At 36.7% G+C, this 9,120-nt stretch overlaps 4 protein-coding genes across 4 annotated transcripts in view; all 4 read right to left on the bottom strand.

Annotated features, from left to right (window-relative positions):
- Position 1: 1 nt before the first annotated feature.
- Positions 2 to 1,256, bottom strand: LOC134816586 (programmed cell death protein 2-like). The gene is given in 3 exon segments (XM_063825499.1): positions 2 to 717; positions 719 to 1,020; positions 1,184 to 1,256. Coding segments are annotated over 3 exon segments (1,008 nt in total). The 3' UTR covers positions 2 to 84.
- A 210-nt stretch (positions 1,257 to 1,466) lies between these two features.
- Positions 1,467 to 9,120, bottom strand: part of LOC134816585 (mitochondrial import inner membrane translocase subunit Tim10-like) — a 51,127-nt gene continuing 43,473 nt past the window's right edge. Inside the window, exons 2-4 of the mRNA XM_063825498.1 lie at positions 2,657 to 2,757; positions 2,067 to 2,166; positions 1,467 to 1,651 (exon numbers count right to left, since the gene is read on the bottom strand). Of these exons, the coding sequence (XP_063681568.1) occupies positions 1,574 to 1,651; positions 2,067 to 2,166; positions 2,657 to 2,742 (264 nt within the window). The 5' untranslated portion in view covers positions 2,743 to 2,757 and the 3' untranslated portion in view covers positions 1,467 to 1,573. The remainder of the gene's footprint in view (positions 1,652 to 2,066; positions 2,167 to 2,656; positions 2,758 to 9,120) is intronic.
- On the bottom strand, positions 3,200 to 6,070 carry LOC134816588 (uncharacterized). The gene is made up of 6 exons (XM_063825501.1): positions 5,910 to 6,070; positions 5,469 to 5,682; positions 5,039 to 5,224; positions 4,444 to 4,572; positions 4,036 to 4,218; positions 3,200 to 3,893 (listed from the first exon to the last, which is right to left on the bottom strand). The coding sequence occupies exons 1-6, from the start codon at positions 6,024 to 6,026 to the stop codon at positions 3,304 to 3,306; spliced, it is 1,419 nt and encodes a 472-aa protein (XP_063681571.1). The 5' UTR covers positions 6,027 to 6,070; the 3' UTR covers positions 3,200 to 3,303.
- Positions 6,260 to 8,474, bottom strand: LOC134816221 (thymidine kinase, cytosolic-like). The gene is made up of 6 exons (XM_063824961.1): positions 8,357 to 8,474; positions 8,022 to 8,138; positions 7,796 to 7,907; positions 7,549 to 7,638; positions 7,243 to 7,368; positions 6,260 to 7,143 (listed from the first exon to the last, which is right to left on the bottom strand). Exons 1-6 carry the CDS (start codon positions 8,461 to 8,463, stop codon positions 7,021 to 7,023), a joined length of 675 nt encoding a protein of 224 aa, XP_063681031.1. The 5' UTR covers positions 8,464 to 8,474; the 3' UTR covers positions 6,260 to 7,020.

The raw sequence follows: 9,120 nt of genomic DNA, 5'->3' as shown, positions 1-9,120 counted from the left end.
GCATAATAATTTACAAATCTAGATCCCTCTAAACAAGCTTTTAAAATAGTTTAGACAGGAGCCCGCCTACTTTTAATAAATCCTCTAAGAACCACTCTGAGAGTTCCCATCTGCACTTCTCTGTGAGGGTATCACCACATCAGGCTCAGGAACACACACAATATACTCTGAACTACTATCTGAGATCACACAATCTCTCTGACAAGTGTATATTATAACAGTTCTGTAATCTAGAGATTTGGAGCTAGCAGCTCCTTTTATTGGAGGGAAGTTCAGGATGGATATTAGAGCTGGCATGAGTTGGAACTCAAAGCGCCGAGGAGAGTGACATTTAGGACAGTTAGGAATGGAGATATCAGGGGGTTGGAGAAGAGGACTTCCACCGAGATCATATCTGATGCATTGTTCAGGGCATCGTTTGACTTTTTTGTAAAACTTGTAAAATTCTTTGTCTTTAACTTCGGATTTTTCATATTTTTCTTTTCCTCCTCCACCTTCCTCAGCCATTTCATCAAACTCATTATATTTCTTACGGTCTGATTTATTCACAATATCCGCTTCTGGTTCCCCCATGACATACAAATAAAAAGGAGGGAAATAAACACCAGAACTTTGGTCTATGTGACCAACTGAGCTGCACTCTTTTACCTGGAGCTGGCTCATAGACTGAGTTATTTGTTCGGTTGTACTAGTAAGCGCTCCTAGAATCTCTTCACCCATCACCACCTCCCCAGTCCTCACCATCAACCCCCCAATCATCAGAGAACACCTCACTCTTCCCCTTCACAACAGTCACACTCTCCTTCACAACCTCCCCCACCTCACATACCTCCCTTACCACACTCCACGCCCCACTCTTGTTCTGACACCCCACCTCACCACAACCAAACAAGTACAACACACGGTGGTGAGGTGAGTCTAGGAGTGGGGCGTACAGCTGGGTTACCAGGTGGGAGGAGGCACCACAGAGTGTACAGGCAGGTACAGTGGAGGTGGAGGTCAGCCAGTGCGGGACTCCGCCTAAGAGTTTATCAGTTTATTATTTCATCAGTAATGAAAATCTTTAGAATTCAAGCTGGAATAATTGATAAAAAGGTAGGTATTAGCAGCACTGCTGTCCAACTTATTTATAAAACTTCAAGAAATAACCATAAACAACTATATATTCTATAAAAGGGCTCACCTAGCTGACTGTCTGTGAAGTTAGGGACAGAGGAGGAGAAGACGGGCTCGTCACATACACCTAAATGTACCATAACTGGGGTAGATAAAGCATTATAGCACAGACAATTAGTTAAATTAACTTTGCTAGTGTGGGACATTAATTATAATATTATGATAAATCATGTAATTAGTAAGACAGTATTGTTAGCATGATCTGATAGATTGATAAGGTGGTTATTTATACTTTCTCTGTTAGTTTTTATTGAAGATCTGATTGATACGGGGAAGATCAATAAGAAACATTTCACGGGGCTTAAATGAGAATAAATTAAAGTTTCAGAAAGCATTATCTACAAATACAATACATCCAGCGTATCAATGATTAGAAAGGTAGGAAGGAAAGTTGTGATCATTTTTCAGGAGGAGCCATTTGAGCAGTGTACATTGCAGTTAACTTCTTTCCGACTCTCTCGTACACCTCCAGATACTGAAAGGAGTTTATCAGTTTATCAGTTTATCAGTTTATCAGTTTATCAGTTTATCAGTATATCAGTTTATCAGTTTATCAGTTTATCAGTTTAGGGGGGGGGGGGGGGGGGGGTTCATGAGTAATTTTGAGAATTTTGAATCTGAGAATTTTCGCCGGGAACACTCAAAAATGTCCCAAAAATTATTTTTGAATCTGAGAAATTCAGCATGGATTTCTCATTTTCTCAAAAATGTTTCAAAAATTATTTTTGAATTTGAGAAATTCAGCATGGAATTATATTTCGAATTCACGCTGGATTAAAATAATAACTTAATAAACAGTTAAGTATTATAATTAGCACTACTACTATCCAACTTAACTGTAATACTTGAATAATTTTACAGATTTACTGATGACAGATAGAAGGGCTCACCTTAGCAGCACACCGGTCCAGGCAGACACTCTCAGCTTTAGACAGGTCCCCTTCATCATATCTCTTACTAATACACTTGTTTCTACACGACTCAGATAACCTGAACACGAGAGATAACATCAGTAATTAAACCCTGGTAAAACGATACCATATTATTTTACAGTATCGTCTAAACCATTTTTGGCATGACAGTCTACTGGGATAAGAAATAAATAGGAAATAAAATGCCATCAGTAATTAAACCCGGCCGTGGTAAGACAATATCACATGACACAGACTGGAGCTCATTACCCTTATTTTGCAGTTTAGTAAAATGAGAAATAAGAGAGATCACCCCAGTAGAATGTAAAATTAAGATAGTCAAATGGAAGTTATCGGTTTTAAGAAGTGATTTAAGTAGTAGAAATTTGCAAATGGACAACTTGCATGAATTGAACGAAATTAGAGATATAGCTGCATGCAACAGATGTTGGGAAAATCTTTTTCAAGGGTACAGTTTACCGCATTAAGGTATTTTTAAGAATCATTCTTGTCGGTAAGATCCTGTTTTATAACAATAATAATAAATGGAAAACATTAAATAGCTTTACCTGTTGTACATGTCTTGCATAACGTCCATTTCCAACTGTTCCATCTGTTTCTGCTGATTAGAAGATAACCGCGGTTGAAATGCCATGTTTCTATTCTTGCTGCAAAGTTTGTGGAATTGTTAAAACGGTTTACGTAAAAAAAGGACAAAAAAGTAAGGGGCATCATTGGTTAGTTTTCCGTAGCAATGATGTAATATCTTGAACTAAACAGCTTTTAGCGTTTTACAGGCTCTCATGATGTAGTTTTACGAATATTTCAAGCCTCATATAATATTAAGCAGTTACATCACTGCTTGGAGTGTGATAGCAGGAGTACACCACTATTTACCTGTTTATCACAGCCTAAATGTAGGACCCATGAGTTACCTCATGGGTAGTTATCGCATGGGTAGTTAATAGTTATCACATGGGTAAGTTACATTATATTAGCGTAAACAAGAGTGAGAGAACTACTTTTACATAACGGACATTTATATCATGATCATATCAGAAGTGTGTTTCCCCCGTAAACATATTTTTAGGGTTTAAGAAATGATGCTGACATGATAAAAAATATTGAGATAATAAATTATAAAATACATCTAAATTTTTAAAACTTTCATCAATCTGATGGGTATAAATAATTAAAAAAGCTTAACTTTAAAAACTCATCCACATGGATCTTTCGTAGAATTACTAATACATTTAGCTAGAAAACAGCAAAACTGATTCAAAGAATCTTTATCCGACCCAAATATCCATGTTAAATCTACCGAAACCCCATTCTCTGTTTTCTCAACGGACAACAGACAGTGAAATAGACAAGGTTTATACGACTTACTGCTCGGATTCTCTGCTTGTTCTGCCGTTTTAACATAGTTAACATTGTTAACATTGTTATTGTCATTACTGAGAGTCTTCAAACTCTTTGTCAATGTCTGATCTGAATTACTACCAACAGTGCAAAGTCTTTTAGCTGGCTCTTTGGAACCTCCTTTCCTCCTCTTTCTCCTACTGTGAGACCACGTGTTCTCACAAGCGGTTAACCACGTGCAATACTCAGTCTTCTCTCCAGGACAAGTGACTTCTTGCACGTGCAGCTGTGCCAAGCTCGCTTGTAAACGTGTGATTACTTTCTGGGGCGAGCTGCATTCTGTGGTAAAACTGTAGGTTGTAGAGACTTTCTTAGAGTTGGGTGTTAGGAGAGGGGGTATTGAAGGCTCAAGAGACCAGGCTACTCCCCACCGAGTAGTGTTTCCTGAAATTAGGGGTTTTTTAAAGTCTGGGAGACAACTCATATTTAACGCCTTGATGGGCAGTACAGTTTGTTTTATTGGTTAAATAGAGTCAAGCATTAATAAAAAAGCCGGATGATGATCTCAGTACAACATATAACTGACCCTGTTTAAACTCAGTAGTAGCAATCCTCGCTACCCCACACTCAGCCAACCTGCCCAGAATGTGGTCGAGTGAGGTCTTCCTGCCCAACATGGAGGTATACCACAACACCTGTGTTCCCAGTGTGAGACTCTCTGTTACCATGTCCCCCACAAACTGCTCCTCTCCTCCGTCTGTTATCACTTCTGTGGAGAGAGAGGTGGTTAGTAGTCACTGTGGTAACGTATAAGTGGTCACTACAGACATCAGTAACAATACAAGTTATGAAGTTATTGGTTTAGCGAATATTCATGCTAGCACCTGCTCACCTGTACCTACTAGCTGCTGACTTATCACTCGGACGAAAATACCAAAAAAGTAAACTGACGTTAGAAATACAAATTTCAATAGTACTGTTTCAAGTTACTCACCTACAGGAGTAGCAGTACAGACAGATTTAGGAGAGGCTCTGTTCAGGGACCTGGCAAAGCCCGTCATGTTCTCAGTGTCCTCAAAGAAGGGCGGGTTACACATACAGAAGGTGTACTGTCGGTCTGGACCTGCAGAGCCAGGCTGTAAATACACCTGGTCAGACTATTGGGACTACTCTGACTATTGGGACTACCCACTGTGACTATTGTATTGGGACTATTGGGACTACCCACTGTGACTATTGTATTGGGACTACCCACTGTGACTATTGTATTGGGACTATTGGGACTACCCACTGTGACTATTGTATTGGGACTACCCACTGTGACTATTGTATTGGGACTATTGTGACTACCCACTGTGACTATTGTATTGGGACTATTGGGACTACCCACTGTGACTATTGTATTGGGACTACCCACTGTGACTATTGTATTGGGACTACCCACTGTGACTATTGTGACAAGTTTAATATATGCTGTTTAAATTGTAACCTAGAGTATTAGTGCTGGACAATCCCTTTGATAAATATGTCAGTATTATATTAGAAATTAAAAATCGAGAGTTAAAACTTTAGATAGTGGCAGTACTAACCTAGATTTCCTAAAAGCTTGTCCCCGTCACTTTTAACATGTTTCACAGCTATCTTATCATGTAAACTGTTGATAAGAACATTGTTCACAGCAGCTTTATAACAAGTTTCGTCTGTTTCCGTTGCTAGAAATGTCCACCCAAAGTTGTTGTATCCTAGTAGAGCGTACACTGATGAGGCACCAGTACCTGCATGGAGGAGTTGGATTCAGGATTGATAATGTACTGTGTACACAGTTAGAGGCTAGTTTATTCTATAGTTCGGTTACTTGAAAAATTAGAAGGTAAGCTTTTAGATATTGTAGATAAGTTTTACAAAAGTAAAATGTTGAGCGGGAAGGTGGTTGTTGAGATCTTAATTTGCAGAATCACGGAATCTGAAATACAAAAAATATACATTTTTCAACCAACAAATTAATGAAATGAAACTAACCTATGTCTATACCAACAACGTTATCACTAGTCGTGCGGTAAGACAGCAAATCCTCAATCCAGAGAAGATAGTTCATTCTTAGTGGAAGTGTGGGTATAAGTCTGTTAGAAGGAATATCCAGAGTAATGTCAAAGTAGTGAGATGCTAACGAACAGGTCAGAATGTTCAGCGCTTCCGGGTCCTTGAAGTTTATTGTGTAGTAATCTTTGCGAACCTGCAGGGGATGCTGAGTTTAATGATAGTTGCTTTTAGCTTGTAACCCTGGTTTATGTAATTGTCTCAATTGTGCATATTAGCATAATTGTTTTTGTTGCATAATCAAATTTCAATACTAATTTGGTCAAACTTTTTGATGGTTCAAACTTCAAATTTCAAATAAGTACTCGTTGTGGAGCATCTGAACTAAGGAATGTTATCTGGGATGGTATTTACATCTCAAACCTGTATGAGGTGGCTCTGAAGATCAGGATAGAGTTCACCAAGTTCCTTAAAATCAGGTGCAGTTCTGAATACATTCCTCACATGCATTGTGTCGACTAAAAGTAATACTACAGTCATTCTATGTAACTTACGATATAACAATAACTGTATGTGTAATACTTACACATACTTTCATTGTAAGTATTATTTAACTTTATTACAGTTAATAGCAGCGCAGTGATGTTGTACTGTGTTTAAAATAAGACTGTACACACCAACTTTCTTACTGACAATGTAAAAAGCAATGATATTCTGATTGTTTGCTTAAATTTGAATGTTAAATATTTATAATATTCATTTAAAAATCATAACTGAACGAAAATAACAGATCACTAGCAGAATGGTATAAATTGAGTATAAACTTGGTTGAAACCTAGGAAAACTTGATAAAAAGTACAAACAAGAATTAAAAACAGTACAGTCAAGAATTAAAAAGCATCGTTTAATAATCACCCTATTTTAGGTCTATAACTCAGAAAATATAACTTGCCACTTAATATGTTAAAAGGCCTAAATCAGTCAAACCGGCATGAAATCAAAAGCAGGTCTAGGTACACGATAAAATTAATTTAATAACTATGTAACTGTACAGTTCTTAAATCCTGGGGCAATATTATAAGTTGTCGTTAAAATTACTCATTTATAAATCATATAAATTTTCCTATACTTTAATCGTTCACATATTACGTCAGCCAGAGTTTTGCTATTTTATACTCTCTCAATAAGCTACTTAACAGATTATATCCATACCTTCTCCCCTAAGCAGTTTTACGTAATTTGTGTATGATCCTAAGAATACAGCAATAATTCCATAACTTATTTTGGACAAATTGTTTTAAAGGTAATCGAGATTAATTTCCAAATATTTAAGTTACAAACACATTATATTCAATTGTCACTTTCAAAATGTTTCATAAGTTTCGATCAGATAAATTAATTTGTTGTATAATGCAGTCACAGTTTAAGGTTAAATAATAACAGTAATGATAATTGATGAAATAGGTGCTAGAATCCAGATAACGTCAACTGTTTATTTTGTTTATAACTTTCTCAGTTTACATCTAAACTCAACCTAAGCCCCATTAGAGACACCATTAGAGACACCATTAGAGATACTGGGTAGTACCTGGGTGTGATTCATGTAGCATCTTCTGCACAGGGCTTTATAGTCTTCAGGGCCTCCAACACACTCAACCTGAGTTATAATATAACAATAATGTAAACATCATACCAACACAATAACAATTTATTTAATGTCTTACAAAACTTAAGTATTTTGAGTCAGTCCTCTTACCTCCTTGTTATCAGTGTTGATTCTGTAACTGAAAGAAGCCTCCTCTCTGTAACAAGACATGCAAACTGACTTTAGAGTTATTACATCTTCACAGAGTGGGATCAGCTGCAGAACATCCCCGAATGCCTAGTGCAAAATATTCAGACTTAATTAAATATGTCATTCATCTAGCATAATATCACAATGGCATATTTACTCAGTTTGACGATTTCTCAGTGTCACAAGAGGGAAGGAACAATATGGGTCCTAACATGGCCATGGGATCTAAAAACTTAACAAAAAGTACAAAACTGAGTCTGAACGCACCTTTCTTTCGAAGTCCCCCGAGAGGGCAGCTACAACCACGACAATACCCAAATTAGCTGCATGGTCACAGAATTCAAGGAGACCTGAGTACTGTTAAATAACAATCATTAGCTCCATTATTTGCCAAAAAGTGCTGTTAAATAAAAATCATTAGCTCCATTATTTGCCAAAAACAAGGAATCTGAAAAGCCTTGGTCGATCAGAATTCAGTTTAATTAAAACCTAACAGCAATTTTCTATAACTTACAAACTGGGCCTCATCAATACCGATACACTCATATTCACATATTTGAATATTGTCACACAATGTTTTGAGGTTTGAGCAGGTAGTTTTATCGATGTATTCATTTGAAATCGTCCTGAAGGATAGAAAAGTAGTTAAAATGAAAAATAAATAACAGAGTTGAATACCAGTACAATAAAATTGCAGTGTATAGTGTACACCACTGTTATCAGCGAAATTTGAATATTACCTCTTGTCATGAGTTATTACAAGGCTGTTGTTATATCTGTCATCTTTACTGTGCTTTATCAATAAACATTTTGCTTGGGCGATACTGTATCTCTGAATTCTTCGTAACAGCTCTGTCCTGCAAAGAAAAAGGATAAATATTACTCTGACAAGCCTGCAAGGAATCATAGAAAGCCAATATGGCAAATATCATAATTGTGTATGAAGTGTTGCCAAAAAGAGAACAGTAGATTTGTTAGTTGTTATTTATCATTCAAATAGCTTACAAAAATTTATAAATAGGAGATATTCAGCGGAATTTTTGAAGTTATGAGAAACAAAAGTTAGGGAACTGACGTTTTTCCAGAGAACATAGGTCCAAGGATAAGCTGAATCTGCCCCGAGAATATCAACTTGTTGGATGTGAGAGATAAAGATCGAAGATGTCTTCGTTTAGTATCCATTATTTGAATCAGACGCTAGGGTAGAAGATTAATTACATATACTAGAGTTCTAAATATTGGCTAATAGCCTTAGCACTATAAATAATAATCTTAGTTACACTTTTGTAATTCAATATAATTAGATTTGTCATATTTGGGTATATTCAGGTTATTCTTTGGGGACCGGATATTATATATTATTGAGTGGTTACATACAAAAGTTTCCTTAAAATCTAATCCCACCCGGACACAAGCCAACTAGAAAATAATCCCACCAGGCTAAAAACCCACCTGGACATTGTCCCACCTATTTGACTTGTATGCGTTTTACCATGAGGTCATGCATGTAGTATAGTATAGTACGATTTGTGGGATCATGAATTCAGCAGTCAAGTCAATGACAGTGACGAAATCAGTAATCACTGATTAAGTGCCGAGATCACGTATCTGAAATATCTTAAAAGGGTCATAACTCAGTTAAATTGTGAACAACCAACTTGAAATTTTAGAAAGCACTCCAATTACGAAACCAAATATGTCTAGAAACTTTGAAGTTCCTAGCTGAAAGCGTTTTTACTTTATGGTGACAATAGTGAATAAGAGGGAGTGACGTGCCACACCTAATGTAATTAATTAAATTTGATGAAACATTCAGGAAATTTAAGTATGACCCATATC

This window comes from Bolinopsis microptera, chromosome 6 (assembly GCF_026151205.1).
Source record: "Bolinopsis microptera isolate Bmic1 chromosome 6, MBARI_Bmic_1.0, whole genome shotgun sequence".
Taxonomy (NCBI): domain Eukaryota; kingdom Metazoa; phylum Ctenophora; class Tentaculata; order Lobata; family Bolinopsidae; genus Bolinopsis; species Bolinopsis microptera.
Note: the sequence above shows the minus strand (reverse complement) of the source record. Positions and strands in the feature narration are given on the sequence as shown.

Bases quoted from the DNA above. Each gene is read 5' to 3' on its own strand.
- LOC134816588 (XM_063825501.1), bottom strand. From the start codon at position 6,026: ATGACTGTAGTATTACTTTTAGTCGACACAATGCATGTGAGGAATGTA. The intron at 5,225-5,468 runs GTTAGTTTCATT...TCCTCCATGCAG, and splicing joins CGTTGTTGGTATAGACATAG to GTACTGGTGCCTCATCAGTG. The intron at 3,894-4,035 runs GTCAGTTATATG...CCCTAATTTCAG, and splicing joins TACTACTGAGTTTAAACAGG to GAAACACTACTCGGTGGGGA.
- LOC134816221 (XM_063824961.1), bottom strand. From the start codon at position 8,463: ATGGATACTAAACGAAGACATCTTCGATCTTTATCTCTCACATCCAAC. The intron at 7,369-7,548 runs GTGCGTTCAGAC...ATTTTGCACTAG, and splicing joins CGGGGGACTTCGAAAGAAAG to GCATTCGGGGATGTTCTGCA. The intron at 7,144-7,242 runs GTAAGAGGACTG...ATTATAACTCAG, and splicing joins TCAACACTGATAACAAGGAG to GTTGAGTGTGTTGGAGGCCC.